At 38.4% G+C, this 25,144-nt stretch overlaps 1 protein-coding gene across 1 annotated transcript in view; it reads left to right on the top strand.

The window, feature by feature from the left end:
- LOC124621215 (putative phospholipase B-like 2) overlaps positions 1–24,829 on the top strand; it is a 168,390-nt gene extending 143,561 nt beyond the window's left edge. Inside the window, exons 6-8 of the mRNA XM_047147125.1 lie at positions 7,504–7,829; positions 22,770–22,963; positions 24,431–24,829. Of these exons, the coding sequence (XP_047003081.1) occupies positions 7,504–7,829; positions 22,770–22,963; positions 24,431–24,675 (765 nt within the window). The 3' untranslated portion in view covers positions 24,676–24,829. The remainder of the gene's footprint in view (positions 1–7,503; positions 7,830–22,769; positions 22,964–24,430) is intronic.
- The last annotated feature ends 315 nt before the right edge of the window (positions 24,830–25,144 follow it).

Below are 25,144 nucleotides of genomic sequence, written 5' to 3'. Positions count from 1 at the left end.
AGTTCAATTTTTACTTTTTTGCGTTTTCTGAATCTGCCGACTATTACCTTTTAATAGATATATAATTTATTCAATTCCAAAGACTACAACTATTTTTAAATTTTTTTTGAAATGTGTTCTACATGGGCGTGACCCACTGTGGCGCTGTTAAACTGCTGTTAAATGCTGTTATTATTAACGTCCGTGTTCATCAGGTACATTTTAGTGATGTGAGATAAAGTATGTGTTGTGGCTAACCTGTGATGGTTCAATATATATCGCTGGTGTGATTGTCGATTGTTTAATGTTTATTTACTCTGTCGTTATTTCGAAAATATTCGTAATTAATTCTGTTTCTTGAGTCTCTGTTTTGTTGAAGTATAATAATGAGTAAAAGTAAAGTTATTAGAAATCCTCTGAAGGCTTTTAAGAAAAGGAGAAATGTTGGAAAGCCAAAGGTATGTGTTATTACTGTAAACAATAAAGACGATAACCAAGTGAGTGAACCTAACCTCTCAAGTACACCTGCCCATAGCAGTCAAAGTGGGAAAGAAAATACTTCACAGAAGAAGCTTGGTTCAATGAGTGAAAACTATGAATGTTTTATGGGCGAATCGGATGTGAATGAAATATTTGATATGTCGGTTCTCAAAGGAATTTTTTCAAACTGTGTAAGATGTATTCATTGTAGTGAAGCTGGTCTGGAACTCTCCATAATAAAGCACGTAGGACTTGCTAGTGAAATACAACTGAAATGTGATAAGTGTTCATACATGACCACCTTTTGGAACAGTGTTGCAGTAACTGCAACTGAAGAAAATGGTAGCAAAATCTACGAACACAACAACGAGCGATGCTTGCTTTAGACAAGGAACGCCTTCGGGCTGCAGACAGGGCTGTAAAGAGTCTAGAAATACAAGCAAGAGTAAACAGGAGGAGGAACAAGAGGAAGCTGGAGGAGGAGTTTACAGAGGATGAAGATAATCCATCCTATGGACCTGGAATGCACTAAACAGTTAATCCAATCTTTGTCGCTCGATTCCCAAAACTTTTATTTTCTCATACTAATTACATGTTTTCTAAGGATCTTCCAAAAATATTTGTTTCAAACTTTCAGTAAATGTTACACAGTACCTTCTGCATAATTTAACACAGCCTTTTTCCAAAAAACTGTATATTTTTGAATATATAAATAAAAAATTGCAAAAAAAGTTGTGAATTTTCATTACAATTGAAAAAAAATCATCTTTAATAACTGAACTAAAATTTTGTAAAATCCCTGTGTTAAGTTGTAGCCCATATTCCAATAAATAATCTGTAAAAAGTTTAACTTCCTACCTCAAATACTTTGTGAGGAAAGATGTAATTTATAAGCGTTATTTTAACATTGCAAGTATACTGCGTTCCGGAGCCACTTAACGTTTTGTCTGTGGCCAATAGTAATTTTCCACAAATGGCGTTTCGCGGCTCGTTGTCCGCTATCCCACACCTAAACTGGAGTAATGGGTTTCCCACATTTCTTCCTCCCGTGAATAGGCTGCCATTCCGAGGCGGCGGCCGTACAATGTTCACGTGTAAAGCACTTCGTCGTCAGAACTGTTTCACGTACCTCTGGCAGTCGACATCGGCGGCCCGAGCTCTGCGTCACTCTCGTGTGTCATTCCTTTGCATTCTGCAGCTTGTACTTCGTGATTTAACCGGGCAGCGTTACCATGAGACTTCCTTGGACGAAGCGCTACCTCAATAACATTCGTTAAGTGTGAAGGTCAAGCTGGTTAGCTTACTGGTTGGATCCTTTAATTCCAAAAGCCATTTTAGTGTTCAAATGGCTCTGAGCACTATGGGACGTAACATCTATGGTCATCAGTCCCCTAGAACTTAGACCTACTTAAACCTAACTAATCTAAGGACATCACACAACACCCAGTCATCACGAGACAGAGAAAATCCCTGACCCCGCCGGGAATCGGACCCGGGCGTGGGAAGCGAGAACGCTACCGCACGACCACGAGCTGCGGACCATTTTAGTGTGGCAAGACATGTTATGGCTAGAGAACGGATTGTATGCTTTTGCATATTTGGCTCCTTTTCACCGGTTATTACATATTCTAACTAAAACCTAGTGACGATGCTTATTTTCGCTCTATGTTTACAATATTTTAAAAATGTAACTGGATGTAGTTTTGTTGTCTTACAGATTGACCGCGACTTACAATTAGAAGTGCGTGCAATCGCTAACCGAGAGGCCACTGCCTAGCGAAATCATTACAGAAGAGGAACGGGAACAGGCAGGCAGTCAATGCTCCTTCGCCCGCGCCTCCGGTTAATCCCCTCCGCTGTCATACCTTACGCGTCGGCAACAATTAAATTACACTATGCAAGATTTTAGTCGCACGTCCATTGTTTCAGTTTAGCTTTCTATTTACTTGTACACTTTTATGTGTAGTCCTTATATGTAACATGGTTCTCTCAACTAAATTTAGAAAAAGTTGTGTAGATAGAAGTGCCAGGCGATAATATGTAACTCTAGTAAGGGAGGCTCGGACTTATCCAGAAGACTGGAACAAAAAACACCTTTTTTTGTAATCAGTTGATGTTTAATCAAAATAAATAAATAAATAAACCTCCCGAACCAGTGGTAACTCGTTGGGGTACGTGGATCAAAGCCGTGTTGTTTTGCAGTGAACATTTCGAGGCCATTAGAGGGGTAGTAAACGACTTCGATAGTGCAGGGGCTTTGGCAGTTTGCCACTGCAAGGATCCTTTTAATGAGTCCGGTATTAAAAAAGACATTCCTGTGATTAGCACTCATTTTTCCCATATACCTGAAAGTATTAAAAAGCTTGAAACTCAAGGTTTCGCGTTGAATGAATCTATTCAGTTAATGAATGAAATTATTCTAGTGAACTTCTCTTTGCTGGAGGTATTCCCAAGATAGCTTAAAGAAAAGTTTGAAAACATTTTAAACAATAAACCAGGCTTTGAACCCTTGTGCTAAGTTGATAGTTTTATTAATGGGGCAGGCGGACTTTTACCAGTAACAGTAAGTGCCAACATAGCAACCAAATTCAAATACTGCCCAGTTACCTCAGTTGATGTTGAACGGTCCTTTTCCGAACGTTTGGAACAGTACTTGGTCGTTTGTTTACAATAGTAGAAAAATGTAAAATAAATTGTAAAAGATGCTTTGGTCTAATAGTATTAATTAAGAGTTAATGCTATTCAAAAAAAATCATGATTGAAAGTAATATAAATAAAATATTACGGAGTTTTTGAGCGTGCAATATATCTTGAATTTGGTCATGTACATATCAGCTTGTTAACAATAGAGAAGGAACAATTTCTGAAACACGGTATGCGCCCCCATTTTGCAAATTTTTAGAAAATGTGAGAAAGGCCCCCTTCGTAACCTCTACCAGAAAGCATTCAGAAAATGTCAGCATTCTAAATGTACCGATTTTATGCAAAGATTTTCGCGCGAGCGGCACTCTTCCTCGTAATTGATGTGCACAGGTCCGACTTTGAGATGTACTGCGCGCAGTAACTAGCATTTTTATTGTTATTTGATCTTGCATATTTCGACACTTTTCACGCATTTTTAAGCATTTTTCATCCATATTTTAAGGCTTTTATGATGCATGTAATCGGGTTAGGACCTGAAAACTCGTCTACACAGATGGCGACGAAAACGTGTGAAGCCAAAAGTTTGAACCGGCTTTTGTTTCTCTGTAGTTGAATAGCTTTTTTCACTTCATTCAGTTGCCTGTAAACGAATACGTTGCATTTTCTTCTCCGCCACTTGACTGAGAACGCAGCTGAATCACAAGACAAAATTATTTTTGACAGTCTGGAAAAATGAGAACAGGACCCATACTCAGTAACTGCTTTATCCGCTGAAATGCTTCCTAACAGTGTGGAGTGCAGTTAAATTTTACACCTTTTTTTTCGGCAAATGCATAAGGGGTCTCGCTACCTCTGTATATTTTGGAATGTATTTTCAATAGAAATTCGCTATCCCAAGGTATAAATGTAAATTTTTTTACCATGCTAGGCGTTCGAAAATCTGTTATGGCTTGCACAAGTTGTGGATCAGTATGTATCCCATCCTGGCCCATAATGTGACCGTAATAACAGACCTCCTGCAGTGCAGAGTGACATTTTTTTTTTAAGCTGATAGTCAGCTGTACTGTTTACAACCATACAAATACTTCTCGATGTTGCACCATGTGTGTTCTTGGATGCCCTTAGTCTACTACTACGTAACCTAAGTAAGCAAGGCATTGCTTTGGTTTCAGGCTCCATAGAACCCCATATAACAAGCATTGCAAAATCGTTAGCGCCTTCTTTAAACTGAACCACATCCAACAATGCTGGAAGTGCCCAAATGGGACTAAAAACGCTGTTTTGGCCCGTTCTTCTGGTGCTACTTATAATTGTTGATAGCTGCTGTTTAAATCTACGGTGCTGAAGTTGCGGCATTGTCCCAGATTGTCTAACATCTCTTAGATATTGGGTGTGGTAACCATTTGTTGATTTAGAAACCTGTAATCATGGCAGGTAAGTGTTTTTCCCATCCAAGAGCTTCTTTGGTACAGTTGCTACTGGGATCAACCAGGGACTAGTACTTTCACCCGTAATTCCATCCTGAAGCTGTTGGCCAATGAACTCCACTATCACCATTTGTAAACAGTGAGAGATGTGGCATGGTTTCTTGTATACAGGTGGCTTGTTCCCACCAGGAATCCTGTGTTGCGCCAGAGGTATACCGGTAGGGGTCCAGGTGCCTTAAATAATCCTGCATATTCCTCCAATAACTTCTCCATATCTCCATTTATAATTCATCCTCTAAAAACTTCCAAGTTAGGCATCAGTGTTCCTTTTGATAGTCTCACCTGCTCTGAAGCAAAATTATCTGTACTGATGGGCACTACTTGGCTATCATGTAATTCCTGCACAAATGACATCATGTGAAACACTACACCCGACCTAGAACCTCATTGTCTGGTAAGGGCTCTACCACACACACGCATTACTAATCAGTAGATCAGTTCTCTGTTCATCCAGACCAGCCTTCCTGTACCTTTTGGTATTGTATCCTGAAGTTGAGTCTGAGACACTGTTTGCAGTTTAATTGCTTAACCCAACATCTTGGGTATTCCTTGCTACCGTTTAGTCTTTCACCCATAAAACTGAGATGGAATGATGTCCCATCCGGCTCTGCTGTGCACTGCCATAAATTGATTTTAATATTCTGTTTAATCAGAAAATACAGACCTAGAATGAAGTCTTAGCTAATGCTCATGGTAGAAAAAAATTCCATATATACTCAAATGTCTCTCTCTCCCTCCCACCCATAAACCCAACAATGTGGAACTGAGAGAATTCCACTCACACCAGTTAATATACAGTGCGGTGAGCACAAATTCACTGTAGTCAATTTTTTCTGGTGATCCCCAGATACCTGTATCAAACAACTACTTGCATGACTTCCCTTTACATAGCTGAATAGACAGATGTCTCCCAGTGATTTTGCACTGAAGTGTCCTTTAGTCGAATTTATTGGGAGCATTCCACAGTGGTCACATTGCCCCCCTATTCTGTTTAACACAAGAGGGGAAGTATTAGTTGATCATATTGTCGATGCACCTGTGGAAATTTTTGAACAGAGTGCCCTACTTGCTTGCACTTCAGACATTGTGGCTTCATACAGAAACTGGGTTACTGTAGAGCGTGGTCCTAAAGTAGCACTGGAGACTTTTAAGTCATTAAATTATTGCTTATCAGACATTTCAGATACGTGAAGTCTATAACAGAGATAGAGGTACATTTTATTATTTGTCTACAGTGCCTTTGGTTCTCAGGACGAGGAATCATCGTAAAATAAATGAGTCAGGGTCTGTGTCCATATGGCTTAAAGGAGCTCATAACTGTAGCAAGATTAAAGTTATTGGTGAGTGACAAAATCTCTACATTAAACACTATTCCCTTGGCCTAGTCACTGAATCAATTTGTCAAAGCAACTGCTATTTTGTCCATAGTTCTGGGAAACTCCATGGATACTTTCCACAATGCTTTTGATAGCAGGCCCCACAAAAATGCATAGTGCCCATTGTTCTGCATCCTGCAAACTGGCCTTATTGAAACAATCGTCATTTGTTAATTCATATGTACTGATACTGATTCTTCTGATGTAGTCCCAAAAACCCCCTTTTGATTCTCCTTGCTTCTGTTCATGCTCATGATAATCCCACAAGGTATTTTTCTTCCTGTAGAATATTCTTTTCAGATTTTGTAACTATGGTAACTGTAGTGCCTCAGTTAAGTTTTTTGGCATTCATATTGATCAATTAGTAACTTGGGAAACTCACACTTACCATGTATGGACAAAGTTAGCTCGAGTCACCTATACACTAAGAAAACTTGACTTGTGTGTGACTGACAGGCTACTAAAGAACTCCGATTATGTCTTTTTTTCACAGCCATCTCACCTGAGATGGGCCAATTCCTCTGGAGCGAAAACAATTTTTATCTGGCAGAAAATGGCCATTAGGTGTATTGATAGAGTAAGAAACTATGTATCATGTAGGGAATTCTTTAAAGAGCTTAAAATATTGACAATTGCATCCCCATTCATTCTTAGCTTCTTGATGTATATCAAGGAAAACGTGGACAGCTGTAAAATGTGACAGTCTGTGCTTAAGTATGACACATTGAAGGTGGATGATTGACATCCAAGGCTTAAAAACACACAATAGTTACACATATATAGGGATACAATTATTTAATATGTTAACAACTACAGCATGCAGTATATCACTGAATGTCTTCAGAAACAACACAGCAAAATGGATTGAACAAAGAGCCTTGTCTATGATAGAAAAATTTAAAATACGTTATAAAAATGATTTAATCTACTAAAATTGATGTATGATTTGATCACTATTTTATTTGAGCTTTTCTTAAAATGTTTATTGTGTTATACTATCGTGCTTCATTTTCATAATGCATTTATACTTAATGATTAACACATATCTCATGTGTATTTGTTAAAATGTTTTTCTCAGCAAGCGTATTATGACATACTTAATGTTTGCCATATTTTCATTCTGCATGAGACATTTATATTCAATGATTATTACATGTGTCTAACATAAACAATATATATTCTTTTAACAATACCAGAGAAGGAAAGTTTTTTACTCACCATATAGCGGAGATGCTGAGTCGCGATTGTGCCTATCGCGACTCAGCATCTCCGCTATATGGTGAGTAGCAACTTTCCTTCTCTGGTATTCTTACATTCCACCCTGAATTTTCCATTGTTTGATATATTCTTTTAATATGTGCCAAATGCTTGACTTATTAAGCAACTATACCATGTGTGAAAAAGAAGTCAACTGTGTGGAATATGCTTAAAGATGGCTGAATAAATCAAAGTTGATTGATTTGTAGTGTTTTTATCTTTGTCAATACAATATTGCAGTCAGTGTTCTCTTCCAGTGAGCCTGTTGGTGTCATTTCCAGGTGCTAGAGAGTGTGCGGAACATAGTGGCAAACCGTCTTTCTGCAGATGGTCGCATGTGGGTGAAAACTCTGTCACGATACAACAGTGGCACTTACAACAACCAGTGGTTTGTGGTAGACTTCAAGCGGTTTAAGCCAGGCAAGAGTGGTGGTGTCAGCAATGGAACACTGTGGGTTCTGGAGCAACTTCCGGGACTGGTGCGCTACCAAGATCGCACGGAGGAGTTACGCAAGAATACCTATTGGGCATCTTACAATGCACCTGCTGATCCCGTAATCTTTAATACTGGAGGCTTCCAGGACCTCGTCAAGAAGTTTGGTGACTGGTCTGTACTAAAGACGAAATTCAGATAAGCTAAGCTGGCTGTGTTATGTATGCTCTCTACCTGGATTTAAAAAGATACTTGCAGATTCATTTGCAGTCCATTGCTTCAGCACTGTCAAAACATATATGCTTAAATGATCTGAAGGAAATAGGTTGCTTCGTTCCTGGAAAATATACCTTCGCCTCTACTTAACCCCTTCAAAACATATCGCTCAAACAGCAAAACTTTCACTTTATTCTCCCAATTTGTTACCATCCAATAAAACTGCCATTAGAGATTCTCTCTCTCTCTCTCTCTCTCTCTCTCTCTCTCTCTCTCTCTCTCTCTCTCTCTGCATACAGACAATCTTTAAGTCTCCTCACATGCCTACTTCAACAATATACATACATAATGAGGTTGTCATAATCTGACTCAGCAGTGTTAGCCAACAGTTCTTTTATTGCAATAATACATAAGACTATATTAAAATGGCTCATAGTTGTCATTATATTTTGAATTCTCTCTTCTAGCTTACTTTTATTTTAATGTTATATTCAATAGGACTCTGTCATAATTATAGACAAAAATATTACATTTAAATGATATATCTAAAAACAAAGATTCTGTAACTTACCAAACAAAAGCGTTAGTACGTTGATAGAGACAATAACAAACACAAACAGATATATTTTCCCCACATGGAATGTTTCCCTCTATTATATTCATTTACATTTAAATGAATAATAGATAGTTAATAATGACAATAAATATGATTTTTGACCCAATTCTGCCCTTATGTATTTGGTTCCTTTTTGCTCAAAACTGAGAGCAGCTCAATAATAAATTGTCTTTTTTGTGATCAGTAGATATTTTTCTTTACTTTTTGTGACCTTTATGAATTTTTGCACATAGTTTACTGCGGACAAGCAATAGGAAGCTCAGTACCACCCACATGACAAAGCCTTGCTAGAACCTTCATACAGAGAAAAACAACATTTCATAATCTAATATTTTTGGAAAAGAGTACTTTCTTGTGAAACAAAAGTTTTTGCTCAGTGTAAAAACAAAACATTTTTATCAACAGCTGGTGATGTAGTCCAAACGTAAAAACTGCAGCGCTATACACCTGTCAATAATATTAAAAATAGTACATGCACTTTACACACACGTGCTGCTGCCCCAATATTATAATACAGAATTTAATTGATGTCTTGTCTTCTGTTTGGTCATGTGATCTTTCTCAGTGAAAAAGCCAAGAGCAAGGTGGGAGTAATTTGGGTGGTGGCCAAAGACTCATAAATCTGTTACTTTTGAAGGCATATTGTCTATTGCGATTTTTCCAATGAATTTTTTCCTTCTGTTTGAATCATTATTTCATTTCCACCATTCTCATTTAATGATAATTACTCTTTCTCTCTCTCTTCCTCTCTCCCTCCCTCCCTCCCTCCCTCCCCCCCTCCAACGTGTGTGTGTTTTTACATTATCTATAAACTGTCAAATGTTTTTTAAGATGGTAAACTGTAATGGAAATAATTCTGGTCATATTTAGAACTGCAAATACTGTCTAGTTTTACTACATTTTGAGTAGAAAAATTAAAACACATGTTATCCATACATTCTTGTTTTAATACAAATGAAGTGTTAAGTTCATCACTTTGACAAGAAGTCTCATAGGATGTCTGTGATCTATCTTTAGCACTGAATGGAAGTACACTAGTCTTGGTCACCATACAGTTTTTACGAACATTACATCGTTACGGCACAGTCCATATCAATTCAGGCAGTCTAGGGAAAATCTTACCTTCATAGTCTCAGATGTTATTGAATTTTGCACATGTTAAAATGAAGAATTAAGTAAGTAACACACTATTTTTTTGTTTTCTCCAAAAAAATTTGGCTCAGAGATACAGCCCTCCAAAGATGACACAGCAGATACCATTTTGAATATGCAAATTTTGGAAAAAAATTTAAAATGCTTTATCTCCGGAACAGTTCTAGATATTTCATTGGTTTTTTATTTGAAAGTTAATTGCTTTATGATTACAAAGAAATCCTCCATTTGGATTTATCTGTCAAAGTTCTTTTACTATAGATTCTGAACTTTATTTATAATTAATGGATTTTTTTTTTAAAATTACAATCCATGAAATTTTGATTTTTTTTCCTGTTAATCAGTACCAAATAGTTCTACATTTCCTGAAAAGGAGAGCTTACACTTTTAGGTTGAACAGGTTTTATAAACAATTGAAATTTTTGCCATACATAAAACCTGTTTCATTATCACATAACAGGCTCATAAAAATCAAAACCTAGCCTTATTTAACACAATTTTAGTTTTGAAAGATAAGAGAATCATTTTCAAGCATTTTAAATGGTTCCAAAATGTATGTGAAAGGTCCAAAGACATAAAGGTTTCAGTTTATACAACTTCTGTGCACTCTGTTTTGTACTGAAATTAGCTAGTAAGTGAACTAAACATGTGTTCCACTGCTGTAGTGTCTTCCTTCGATATTTTGATGCTTTCCTGTTGAACCAATAGGAACTGGAGCACTTACAATCTTCAAAACATTGTGAACAGGAAGTGAGCACTGATGGTGTTGTTGCTGTCTTTCAGCTGGAAACCTACATCCAGCAGTTGGTCCCTGTGGTAGCGTAAAGTTCACTACAGTTTCATTTAACTCATAACTGGTGTCTATAACCTCTGCAATCCGTCAGTCACAGCATACACACAGGCCACAAACATCCCCCTTCTCAGGTTGTGAATCTGAATATTATCCTGCTGTTTCTGAGGTGTTGGCCAAATGAATAAATTTCTGCTTTCTTGCTCTTTAAAATGCATGCAATATGAGTTTGCCCATCACTTTGAGTCCAAAAATGTCTTCTGAATTCATTTCACAGTAGTTTGTTTGAACCATTCTTCTTTTTTCTGCTGACGGGATTCTTTGATTTCTTGGGCTGTATTTGGACTGGAAAGATTGTTTTGTAGCATGGTACTTCAGCAGGCCTCCTACACCATCAAAGGCCCCTTCCGTGACCAGTAGTTTCTAATAGATATTGTACTGTGTGTGAAAACACCTCCCTTAATTTCTCATTCTGGACCACAAAGTAAGGAAAGAAATTATGTGTAAATTACGTAATTTTCTTGCAGTACTTTTTTTGCTATTTGGGAATGGAAGCTGGATTTCTGATATCTGCCCAGTGAAACAAATAAATAATAAATAAAACACAAATGAAACAAATAGAACAAGTAAAACTGACTGAAATAAGTTCTGGCAGTATGTAACGGGTTATTCACTGCTTGATAATGAAAAAGAGTGAAAACATGCAAGATGGTCAAAGATTTCGCAGTATTAGCAATGAATTAATGAAATACTGGTACATCTGGTAACACCACTTGCAGCCCATGACTGATGGATACATTGATTTTTTTCCAATTTTATCAGACAGTACAAATAGAACAATTGATATTAGACAGGCCAAAGAAAAGTAGCAATGGTACATAGTATTCACACATAGTAGGTAAATTAAAATTAGGTCTCTATTATTACAATTAAATTTTTCTTACATATTCAGAAATTCTTTTGCAGAATAGAAACCGTGCTTCAATAGAAATGCCTTTAGTTTTATTCTAAATATTGAATGCACAGCAATTTTTATGTCCTCTGGTATCTTTTTGTGTAGTATAATACCAATGTTAATTATGCTCCTCTGATAGGCAGCTGTTCTGTGATATTGTTGGTGTAGATATTGTTTCCAACAACAGTATTTGTGTACATTTTCATTATGTAGTAGCTTGCCTGTTTTCAAGAGGTAGTCTCCAGTGAACAAGATAGGTTCATAAATGAATAAGTTTGAGACATACAGAGCACCAAACTCGGTAAAATGAAACATACAGGACTCCATCTTCTTAGGGTCACAACTTACTCTTACAGCTCTTTCTTGCATTCTAAAACACCTCTATGCTGTGAGTTGAGTGTTCCCAGAAAGAGATGTGCATAGTATGCCTGCAGTACCGTTGTTTTGCTTGTTGTAGACTTTAATATTCTTAAACCATAGCACATGAGAGTTTCATAGACAAGTTATTTACATGTGTGTCCCCTTGTTGAACGGACAGACCTAAAAATTTAGTGACACCTTTTCTAAAGGATCATTTTTTAATTGTGCTTCAACACAGTTGATTAGATGGAGGACACAAATGAAAGCGCACACACACACACACACACACACACACACACACACACACACAGTTTTTTTTATGTTTACAATAAGTTTGTTTTAGGTGGATAATTCAAAGTTTTTTCATAGAACTTTCTGTTGTTAACTGCAAGGTTTCTGGGCTGGATCCAGTAAGCGATATGCTGGCGTCATCTGCAAATAGCATAGCTTTTTGGAGACTCACATATATTCAACAATGTAGTCCACATAAATCAAGAAGAGTAGTGAATCTAAAATTGAGCCTTGTGGTAGGCTATAGTTAATTGGTAATTTGCTATAAAGCAATCGGTTGTTTCTTGTTTTATTCTTGGTGTTAAATTCGTATTGAAGTTTTACCTTCTGCCTGCAACTTTCTAGGTATGAACACAACCAGCTATGCGCTACACCTCTTACTTCTCATCTTTCTAATATTTTGAGCAAGATGTTATGGTCCAGGACACTGAAGGCTTTAATAGGTCTATAAAAATGCCTTCATCTAATTTATGTTGATCAAGGGATTTTACAGTACAGTCTTAAAAATTCAAAAATTTCTCTTTGTGTAGATTTACACTTTCTAACACCATTTTGTTGTACAGTAGAGAAGAATTTTATTTATGAATCTTAAAAGCCTGAGATAGAGGCTTTCTTATAATTTTTGAGATGGAACTGTAATGTGACACAGGTCAGTGGTTTCCTATTCTATGAGATAATTATTTAGCAGTGGTGAAATTTTTTCATGTCTGTATCTTGTTAGACAAAACAACTGGGCAGTAAACATTAGTAGGTCAAAGAAGACAGAGACATATCTAAAAAAATGGCAGATTCATAAATATCCAAAGCAGGCTTAAACTCCTAAGCTCTGATGAAGGTGCTGGTGATGAAGGTGAATGCCAGGATGTGCACTTCGAATAAGATGCAAATATTTTCTTTCTTTCTTTTGTCTTGAGATTCCTCGCTAAAGGGTTTTTTCCCATCAGAAATGAATAAGAATTATAGATGAATAGATGAACAGTGAAGTACACTATATGATCAAAAGTATCCGGACACCCATAAAACATATGTTTTCCATATTAGGTGCATTGTGCTGCCACCTACTGCCAGGTACTCCTTATCAGTGACCTCAGTAGTCATTAGACATCTTGAGAGAGCAGAATGGGGCACTCCGCGGAACTCCCAGAATTCAAACGTGGTCAGGTGACTAGGTGCCACTTGTGTCATACGTCTGTACATGCGATTTCCACACTCCTAAACATCCCTATGTCCACTGTTTCTGATGTGAAGTGGAAACGTGAAGGGACAGATATAACACAAAAGCGTACAGGCCAACCTCGTCTATTGACTGACAGGCCATCATCAGTTGAAGAGGGTAGTAATGTATAATAGGCAGACATCTATCCAGACCATCATATAGGAATTACAAACTGCATCAGGTTCCACTGCAAGTACTATGATAGTTAGGCGGGAGGTGAGAAAACTAGGATTTCATGGTCGAGCTGCTGCTCATAAGCCACACATCGTGCTGGTAAATGCCAAACGACTCCTTGCTTGGTTTAAGGAGCATAAACATTGGACGATTGAACAGTGGAAAAATGTTGTATGGAGTGAAGAATCACAGTACACAGTGTGGGGATCCGATGGCAGGGTGTGGGTATGGCAAATACCTGGTGAACGTCATTTGCCAGTGTTTGTAATGCCAACCATAAAATTCGAAGGTGGTGGTGTTCTGGTGTGGTCGCATTTTTCATGGAGGGGGCTTGCATCCCTCATTTTGTGTGGCACTATCACAGCACAGGCCTACATTGATGTTTTAAGCACCTTCTTGCTTCCCACTGTTGAAGAGTAATTCAAGGATGGTGATTGCACCTTTCAACATGATCGAGCACTTGTTCATAATGCACAGCCTGTGGCGGAGTGGTTACATGACAATAACATACCTGTAATGGACTGGCCTGCACAGTCCTGACCTGAATCCTATAGAACACTTTTGGGATGTTTTGTAACACCAAGTTCATGCCAGGCTTCACCGACGAACATCGTTACCTCTCCTCAGTGCAGCACTCTGTGAAGAATGGGCTACCATTCCCCAAGAAATCTTGCAGCACCTGATTGAACGTATACCTGTGAGAGTGGAAGCTGTCGTCAAGGACAGTGCCAGGTGGTGGGTGCCAGGTGTCAGGGTACTTTTGATCACATAGTTTATTACGAGACTTAAGTTTTTTATGATACCATTCTTGTAGAAAACATTTCTGTTGTACTTGTCGTGTGAAATCTTGGTAAAGTTTCGAGCTTTTGGTGAAATACTCCATTGTGTTCATCAAGAACAACTGATTGTTAAGTGGCTGCCATCGTGATAACCATTTATAGCCCATAGATCGCTTGTGATTGATCAACTTATGTCTTGCTGCCAGGATATAAACAAAACATAAAAATGTTAAACAATTATGTGATCATTTGCCTATTGTATTTCATCCTTTCTGCAATTCTGTATTTAGCAAAACAGGTAAGGTTCTGGGAGGAAGAGGCATAAGAACTTTTTCCAACTGCCCAAGAAGGTAAAGTAGTGTTGCACCCAGTTAAGGACAGTCTCGGACTAGAGTCCCTGAAATTTTTAAGGTTATTTGTGAATTGTAAGCAACTAAATCAGTTAGTCCATCCATACCATTACCAACTGATATACAGAACACCTTTGGCACATTAAAAATCAATATCTTGATAAATCAACAGTTGATGAGCAATAAACACAGAATAATTTTTGGCGAAACTAAAATCTTGTCCCGTAATTCTACAAATAGGGATTTTGTTATTAAAGGAGTGGTGGAAATTAGAATGTGCAAGAAAAAGATCAACCAGGACAATGGCCACAAACTAATTATTTTGTGTAAGTGTTGATGCTGAGAAGACACTGGCAAAAGTTCTGAATTGTTTTTGTTCCCACCAGAGCACTGGAACATCTAGTGCAGATATAGACACGATCTCAGACAACTTGATGTAATGATGTACAGTAATCAATTACAAGGCATCTGTGGGCCTTAAATTGTCACCAGAACAGCAGCTATGGTATCCATTAGTCCTGATAATGATCACTGAGGATTTTATATAAAGTTCAAAATTGTACCAAGATATGATGCAACATGTAAACCAAGAATGTTTTAGTCCAGAATGTTGTCATAAGAAACTTCAATCACATCACTTTCCTCTAGGGGTAGGAAATAGTGCACAAGGCTCTTCAACTTGAGAATCTGCACATGAAATATCCACTGTTGTGGAGCAATTTATCAGCTCTGTAATGCTGCCAAGACAAAGAAATTGTGGCTAAGTTTCCTGTGATTATACTCTACACAAGATCAACTGGACTGAACAATATTTTTGGAAAGACTAGCCTTTCAATCATTAAAGAAAGGATGCAACTCAAGGTATGAACTGGATACTAATGCTTGCTTTTATATAATTGCCATCTCTTTTGGCATAGAGTTGCAGACAGACACAATGCAAAAAATGCTTTAAATATTCAGCTTTTTGACTGCGCCCCACATTAGAAGTATAAAACTTGCACAAATTCACACAGGCAATTTCGGGGCACAATGAGAGGTAGTCGGACCCTGCCAGAGACTGTAATTCAGTTGCTCCTCTGTGGCCGGACGGTGGGACTTTGAGAGGTGGTGGGTGATTGGAAAGATAAGGCATGAGACCTGTTGTGGTATAAGGTTGGGAGGGTAATTATGGTCTGTGAAGATCTCAGTGAGACCCTCGGTATATTTCATCACTACAGATGCAACGGCCATAGGTGGCTAGGCTGTATGGGAAGGACTTCTTGGTATGAAATAGGTGCCAGCTGTCGTAGTGGAGGTATTGCTGTTGGTTGTTAGGTTCGATATGGACAGAGGTACTGATGAGGCCATCTCTGAGATGGAGGTCTACATCCAGGACTGAGTATGACCGGATGAAGAAAATGGGGGAGAAGGTGTTGAGGTTCTGGAGGAATGTGGATAGGTATCCCCACTCTCGATCCAGATCACTAAGATGTCATCAGTGAGTCTGAACCAAGTGAGGGGTTTGGGATTCTGGGTGTTTAGGAAGGATTCCTGTAGATGGCTCACAAACAGGTTGGCATAGGATGGTGCCATGCAAGTGCTCATAGCCATACTCCAGATTTGTTTGTAGGTAATGCCTTTGAAGGAGAGGTAATTGTGGGTGAGGATATAGTTGGTCGTGGCGATTAGGAAGGAGGTTGTAGGTTGGGAATCTGTCGGGCATTGTAAAAGGTAGTGTTAAATAACCATGGGCATTAGGGCTGTTAGTGTAGAAGGAGTTGGCATCAATAGTAATGAGTAAGGCACCATGTGATAAAGGAACAGGAACTGTGGAGAGTCGGTGGAGGAAATAGTTGGTATCTTTAATGTAGGAGGGTAGATTGCGAGAAATAGGACGAAGTCATTCGCCTACTAGAGCAGAGATTCTCTATGGGGGCACAGTAACTGTCTACAATGGGGTGTCCTGGGTGGTTGAGTGTATGGACTTCAGGAAGCATGTAGTAGGTAGGAGTGTGGCGAGTGGTTGGGGTGGGGAGAGACATGGTCTCTGGGGGGAGGTTCTGGGTGTGTCTTGTATTGTGATTGTGGTAATCATAATTCAGCTGAAAATTATTTTGATCATCAGCTACAAAAACCATTAAGGGGTAAATGTGTTGGGGAGAAGGGGGGGGGGGGGGGGGGGATATATGAATTCAAAAAACCTTAATAAGGCTTCTGCAAGATATATAGTTATCTATCATATTTCCTCCACCATGAACCATGGACCTTGCTGTTGGTGGGGAGGCGTGTGTGCCTCAATGATACAGATAGCCGTACCGTAGGGGCAACCACAATGGAGGGGTATCTGTTGAGAGGCCAGACAAACGTGTGGTTCCTGAAGAGGGGCAGCAGCCTTTTCAGTAGTTACAGGGGCAACAATCTGGATGATTGACTGATCTGGCCTTGTAACACTAACCAAAATGGCCTTGCTGTTTTGGAACTGCGAACGGCTGAAAGCAAGGGGAAACTACAGCCGTAATTTTTCCTGAGGGCATGCAGCTTTACTGTATGATTAAATGATGATGGCATCCTCTTGGGTAAAATATTCCGGAGGTAAAATAGTCCCCCATTCGGATCTCCGGGCGGGGACTACTCAAAAGGACGTCATTATCAGGAGAAAGAAAACTGGTGTTCTACGGATCGGAGCGTGGAATGTCAGATCCCTTAATCGGGCAGGTAGGTTAGAAAATTTAAAAAGGGAAAGGGATAGGTTAAAGTTAGATATAGTGGGAATTAGTGAAGTTCGGTGGCAGGAGGAACAAGACTTTTGGTCAGGTGAATACAGGGTTATAAATACAAAATCAAATTGGGGTAATGCAGGAGTAGGTTTAATAATGAATAAAAAAATAGGAGTACGGGTAAGCTACTACAAACAGCATAGTGAATGCATTATTGTGGCCAAGATAGACACTAAGCCCACGCCTACTACAGTAGTACAAGTTTATATGCCAACTAGCTCTGCAGATGATGAAGAAATTGATGAAATGTATGATGAGATAAAAGAAATTATTCAGGTAGTGAAGGGAGACAAAAATTTAATAGTCATGGGTGACTGGAATTCAAGAGTAGGAAAAGGGAGAGAAGGAAACATAGTAGGTGAATATGGATTGGGGGACAGAAATGAAAGAGGAAGCCGCCTGGTAGAATTTTGTGCAGAGCATAACTTAATAATAGCTAACACTTGGTTCAAGAATCATGAAGAAGGTTGTATACATGGAAGAACCCTGGAGATACTAAAAGGTATCAGATTGATTATATAATGGTAAGACAGAGATTTAGGAACCAGGTTTTAAATTGTAAGACATTTCCAGGGGCAGATGTGGACTCTGACCACAATCTATTGGTTATGAACTGTAGATTAAAACTGAAGAAACTGCAAAAAGGTGGGAATTTAAGGAGATGGGACCTGGATAAACTGAAAGAACCAGAGGTTGTACAGAGTTTCAGGGAGAGCATAAGGGAACAATTGACAGGAATGGGGGAAAGAAATACAGTAGAAGAAGAATGGATAGCATTGAGGGATGAAATAGTGAAGGCAGCAGAGGTTCAAATAGGAAAAAAGACAAGGGCTGGTAGAAACCCTTGGGTAACAGAAGAAATATTGAATTTAATTGATGAAAGGAGAAAATATAAAAATGCAGTAAATGAAGCAGGCAAAAAGGAATACAAACGTCTCAAAAATGATATCGACAGGAAGTGCAGAATGGCTAAACAGGCATGGCTAGAGGACAAATGTAAGGATGTAGGGGCTTATCTCACTAGGGGTAAGATATATATTGCCTACAGGAAAATTAAAGAGACCTTTGGAGAAAGGAGAACCACTTGCATGAATATCAAGAGCTTTGATGGAAACCCAGTTCTAAGCAAAGAAGGGAAAGCAGAAAGGTGGAAGGAGTATATAGAGGGTCAATACAAGGGCAATGTACTTGAGGACAATATTATGGAAATGGAAGGGATGTAGATAAAGATGAAATGGGAGATATGATACTGCGTGAAGAGTTTGACAGAGCAGTGAAAGACCTGAGTCGAAACAAGGCCCCTTGAGTAGACAACATTCTATTAGAACTACTGATAGCCTTGGGAAAGCCAGTTCTGACAAAACTCTACCATCTGGTGAGCAAGATGTATGAGACAGGCGAAATACCCTCAGACTTCAAGAAGAATATAATAATTCCAATCCCAAAGAAAGCAGGTGTTGACAGATGTGAAAATTACCGAACTATCAGTTTAATAAGTCACAGCTGCAAAATACTAACACGAATTCTTTACAGACGAATGGAAAAACTGATAGAAGCCAACCTCGGGGAAGATAAATTTGGATTCCATAGAAATGTTGGAACATGAGGGAATACTGTCCTTACGATTTATCTTAGAAGAAAGATTAAGGAAAGACAAACCTACATTTCTAGCATTTGTAGACTTAGAGAAAGCTTTTGACAACGTTGATTCGAATACTCTCTTTCAAATTCTGAAGGTGGCAGGGGTAAAATACAGGGAGCAAAAGGCTATTTACAATTTATACAGAAAGCAGATGGCAGTTATAAGAGTCAAGGGGCATGAAAGGGAAGCAGTGGTTGGGAAGGCAGTGAGACAGGGTTGTAGCCTCTCCCCGATGCTATTCAATCTGTAAATTGAGCAAGCAGTAAAGGAAACATAAGATAAGTTCGGCATAGGTATTAAAATCCATGGAGAAGAAATAAAAACTTTGATGTTCGCCGATGACATTGTAATTCTGTCAGAGACAGCAAAGGACTTGGAAGAGCAGTTGAACGGAATGGACAGTGTCTTGAAAAGAGGGTATAAGATGATCATCAACAAAAGCAAAACAAGGATAATGGAATGTAATCGAATTAAGTTGGGTGATGCTGAGAGAATTAGATTAGGACTTAAAGTAGTAAAGGAGTTTTGCTATTTGGGGAGCAAAATAACTGATGATGGTCGAAGTAGAGAGGATATAAAATGTAGACTGGCAATGGGAAGGAAAGCATTTCTGAAGAAGAAAAATTTGTTAACATCGAGTATAGATTTAAATGTCGGGAAGTTTCTGAAAGTATTTGTATGGAGTGTAGCCATGTATGGAAGTGAAACATGGACGATAAATAGTTTAGACAAGAAGAGGATAGAAGCTTTTGAAATGTGGTGCTACAGAAGAATGCTGAAGATTAGATGGGTAGATCACATAACTAATGAGGAGGTATTGAATAGAATTGGGGAGAAGAGGAGCTTGTGGCACAACGTGACTAGAAGAAGGGATCGGTTGGTAGGACATGTTCTGAGACATCGAGGGATCACCATTTTAGTATTGGAGGTCAGCGTGGAGGGTAACAATCGTAGAGGGAGACCAAGAGATGAATACACTAAGCAGATTCAGAAGGATGTAGGCTGCAGTAGGTAGTGGGAGATGAAGAAGCTTGTACAGGATAGAGTAGCATGGAGAGCTGCATCAAACCAGTCTCAGGACTGAAGACCACAACAACAACAACAACAACATTATATTTAGTATTGTTACTGCTTCCTGCTGAATATGCATTGGCCACTTTTGGTTCTAACAAGTTATCCTGTTTTGAAATTGCTTAATATCAGTCTTTGTAAGATTAAGCCTTAAACTATTGGCTCAGTTAACCACTTGTAGACATATTCAGCTGTCATATGAGCTGTGCTACAAGGTTGAGTTTGGATGTTTGATTAACATGCTTGTGTTAAATTCCCCCATTCTGAAGTTAGTTTTGTGCCTGAGAAACAGTCTTTCAGTGAAACCCTGTTATGAAGTTAAGGAGCCATCCCTGCAAGAGGGATATCATTAAAGTGATAAAACCTTACATTGCCAATCCGTAATGGTAACTGCATATGAAGCGCAAATACATGGTCCATTAAGTAAAAAAACAAAAAAAAAACAGAAAAGTTGTACAAAAATAGAAAACTTTCAAAAACTTTCACAAAGTATGTGATTCTTTCTTATTTTTTGGTGGTGTTCTAGAACTATTACGAGATGAGGCTGCCACACCTGCCTCACAGCAGGATGGTGGGAATCAACAAAACAAGATGGTGGCACCCTTACAGGTTTGCACTAGTGTTGAGCAGTGGAATGTCATGATTTCTGTTAGCTGAAGGGTTGAAACCGATTGAAATTCACTGTCAGATGCAGTAAGGTGACAATTGTATGAGTTGAACACAAGTGTACAAGTGGGCAGATAAGTTCAAATGGGGTGTAACACCTGTTGAAGATTTGTCGTGCCCAGTATGCTCTGTCTGTGAAGTCATAGAAAACAACACTTCGTGAGTTGATGTGGGAAAACGAGCATATTACAGTCAGTTATATTGCAACAGTGATGAACGTTAGGGTCAGATCAGCCCACTGTATTGTTCGTGATGTACTGGTGTTCAAGAAAGTGTGTACAAGGTGGGTTCCAAAACATTTGAGATCAGAAATGAAAGGAAGGCACGTGGATACGTGCAGGGACAGCTGAAGTTCACCTTCTTGCCACACCCACCCTTATTCACCAGATATGACATGTTAAGATTATTACACTTTTAACCCACTGAAAGAAGCACTTAATGGCTCAAGATTCACTGATGGTGAGGCAGTTCTGGCAGCAGTGCATACTGGTGACACATATGCCCCCAAAAATTCTTTGGATATGGAAATAAGAAACTTCTCTAGCATTGGTATAGGTGCATAGAACTTTAGGGGGATTACACTGAAAAATAAATAAATGTTGTATTCCAATCTTGTAATAGATTCTTTAAAAATAAATCTGTTTATTTATTGAATGCGTCTTGTATAGCATGCTGCAGAAGTACTGTGGTTGTGTTGTGCTGTCCATACCTGATAGATATGGCAACACACACATAAAACCACTTTCTAGATGTTACGAATGTTTGGAGAGGCATAACAGAAATTTTCAAGGAAGTAGGCTGGGAATTTTTGGAAGGAAAATGGCATTGTTCCTCCAAAACTCTATATCAGAGGCAGACCATGCAATAGTTCTGCTGCCTGCAATATAATACGTCTGGGGTGGTAAGAAAAAGATAAAATAGGTTATGAAATGCACCAAGGCATATAACAATGTTTCTCTCATTTCACATGTGAATTAAATAGGACAGAAAGTCAATTATATTTAGATGAAGTATCTTTCATCAAGTGGATTATGGTTGCCTACAGAGTATATATTTAGAAATAGAAACAATCTTATTAGCCTGCCAACTACCTGTGTATAGTTTTTGTATAGTAACATGCAGGAGCTTAACAGCCAGTCTGAGTTCTCCACTTAGTAATAGGAAAGTGCTTTGTTGATCATAGGCCTGTATTCTAACAATAAAATCTTTTTTGCATTTACCAGAACCTTTTACACCATCACTTCATCGCATAATTATAATGGAAACTTCTTTGCGTTCTTTTAACTTCATTTCCAGTTTTTGTTTTAACCTACTTCTTCCTTTCTTCATATTGCTGTTGCTTCATCTCATTAGAAATTGCAATATATCTTACTGTAGCTCACTAAATGAGTCATTATATGTAAAATTCCTTGGAATGCAGCTGCCTTATAAGCTAAAACAGAGTAAATACACAGATAAACTACCAAGAATGTCATTTTTGGCATGATCTGTGCTCAGAAATGCCTCCCACTATTTTGATTTGAACTTGAGCATGCTTTCACTCCCTGTGTCTTCTCAAATGTAATGCAACTAAAGGTAGGTTTGATGTAATGTCTCATCAGTGACAAGGTAATCGGAGATGGACCACCAGCTCACATATTAGACAGATGACTAAGAAAGTCACCGACGTCATTCTCAAAAGAAACCATATTGGCATTCACCTTGATGAATTTACAGGAAGCATGAGAAACCAAAATCTGGATGGCTGAATGGGTGTTTTAACCCTGTTTCTCCTGAATTCAAGTTCAGCGTCTTAAACTCTGTGCCATCATGCTCATTAATACCCAGTAGTTTTCCAGGGTTTTCACAGGGTATTTTGCAGAAGTCAAAGCCATAAAGAAAGCAAAATATGACATTATTGTTAATATAGTACATATCTGACAAAAGCTTCTATTATGATCAGCAGCAATCTGCCACTGAATATCATTCAGATTTACCAGATTCATATTCTGAATTGTCTAGTATGCTACATTGTTTCTTGTCTTTTTTAAACAGTACAGTGTAGTTGTTGCCAATTAAACAGTTACTCGTACTTTTGCAGGTTCACTCATGACAAAACTCCACGAGCTCTCATCTTCAAGCGTGACTTTAAGACAGCTCATAACCTTCCCTCTATGTTGCGCTTGATGACAAGCAATGACTACCAACATGATCCGCTTTCGAGATGCAACTGCACTCCACCCTACAGCGCAGAGAATGCTATTGCTGCACGATGTGATCTCAATCCCAAAAATGGTAAGTGCTTAATTATGTTTGTGTGTGAGTTGTTAGTGAGTTACATGATTACCACATCCATCATTGAATTATATTTATGTTAATGGTAAAAAGAGCTAATACAGGAACTTCCACAGCAACAACTCTAGGAGAACTCACATAGGAGGCAGAAATCTGTCACTGTCTGTCTGTATGTCATCACTGGAAAAATCTGATGAGTGCAAAAGTGTTGAGTAATATTGAGCTGCCACTATAAAAAATAATACTGTCAGGATGACTTTTGAACATCTAAGTGTGTAGAAAAGTACTTGAATGGACTGGTCCAGGTCAGTGAGCCAATACCTCTGCAAGTACATTGAAAATAGAAAAAAAAGGCGATTTCATGTGTAAGGACAGCTGCTGTTATCTAAGAAACACTTGTTCACGCTCTTGTGCCCCATGGAGATCATATAAGATGTAAAACAGGTTGAAAAGTTTGACATATACAGGTTTCCAGGGTTATTGGTGAGATGTAAAGGTCCACTACTTCACTGTAAATGGCTTCACATGGTGCCAGTTAGTGGAGTATCCAGGTTAGGAATGAAAAAGCAATTTCTCAAAAACTAATTAAGTAGTATTTGAACAAAGCCTCCATGTAAGTGCAGACAGTTTTCCCAAGAACTGATTTTTTAAAATTCTTTAAAGAAGAGAAAAATAACTGTTAATCTCTCTAAAACATGCTCTGCCTTGATGATGATGAAGATGATGATGATGATGTCATAAGAGTTGAATTCATTTTTACCTGTGAGCCATTTCTTCATGTTGGGTACAAAGTATCTGCAGGGCACCAGTGCAGATGAGCTGTGGCAGCAATTGATATTGCAGTTTCACAGCAATAACTCCTTATGAATGTGCTGATGCAGTCTTGTGGCAAGGTATCACATTATTTTTTCACCAAATGGAGTCATATTTATTTTGGTTTCATGCTAAATCAGTCCAACTTCACACTGTTAAATTGTACAGTGATTATTTTCCCCTTTTCTAAGAAGTATATGTGTACGATGTTCTGTACATAGTTACAGATCCATGTGATCTTGTTAAAGAACCCAACATTTCAGCAAAAATAAAAGCTGAATGGGTTAAGTGGCGTGAGCATGTAGTGAGATCATCAGAAGACAGCTTCATCAAGATTGTGGCAGAATCATCCCTTGGAGGAGAAAGACCGCCAGGGCAACTGAGAATGAGATTTTCATCTATGTGAAAAACCTAAAATTTTTAGTAGTTACTAACTGGAGAGAGCACTAAAACCAGACAGACTTGGCAAAATATTGTTGAGTCGGAGCCAACAAGCGTACATAGTAATTCCTTGGCAAAATAGTCTTCAGTTAGATGCAACAAGCAAACATAGTAATTGCTCTGTAATAATTTATACTTACTGTTTATGAACTGTTAAATTAAATTTCATAATGCCTATAAATTTTTCACTTTAACAATATTTGTACATTTCAGGTACCTATCCATTCCCAAGTCTGGGTCACCGTTCACATGGTGCGACTGACGCCAAGGTGACCAACAGTACATTAGTGTCCAAGCTTCAGTTTCTGTCAGTCTCAGGACCCACAACCGGGTCTCACTTGCCTCCATTCCAGTGGAGCAAATCTGATTTTGGAGACACAATCAGCCATGTTGGTCACCCAGACAGGTGGACTTTCAAGCCAGTTCTACACGAGTGGCATTGGCACAGTAGTCATTGATAGTGCAGTGTGCACATTAAATACCACAAAATTCTGAGTGTGGTGTCAAGTGGATAGTTGCTTGTGCAGATGAGAAATTTGTTTATAAAGCCACATTTACAATGTTTGTAACTTTTTTGTGTTGTGTAAGAATAAATGTGTGTTCTTGTAGGAAGTACCTTTTTAAGCTGTAGTATATCCTGGTGCTTCTGTTCCCATAGGTCATTTAATTCTTGTAATGCTGTAGTCATGATTACACACACACACACACACACACACACACACACACACACACATGCAACATAAAAAGAAAAAAACAACATATTCCATAAATTCCAGTCAGATGGAACAATATCAGTAATGTGCAAGAAAATAAGAAACACATTATCAAAAAGAGCAATGATAAAGCTTCTCTCTATATCACTTGTGACATAGGACTCACATGCTTACATTTATTTTTGTTACATGCATTACAGTATTACCTCCTAAA

Source organism: Schistocerca americana, chromosome 1 (assembly GCF_021461395.2).
Source record: "Schistocerca americana isolate TAMUIC-IGC-003095 chromosome 1, iqSchAmer2.1, whole genome shotgun sequence".
Taxonomy (NCBI): domain Eukaryota; kingdom Metazoa; phylum Arthropoda; class Insecta; order Orthoptera; family Acrididae; genus Schistocerca; species Schistocerca americana.
This window is presented reverse-complemented; position numbering and strand designations above follow the sequence as displayed.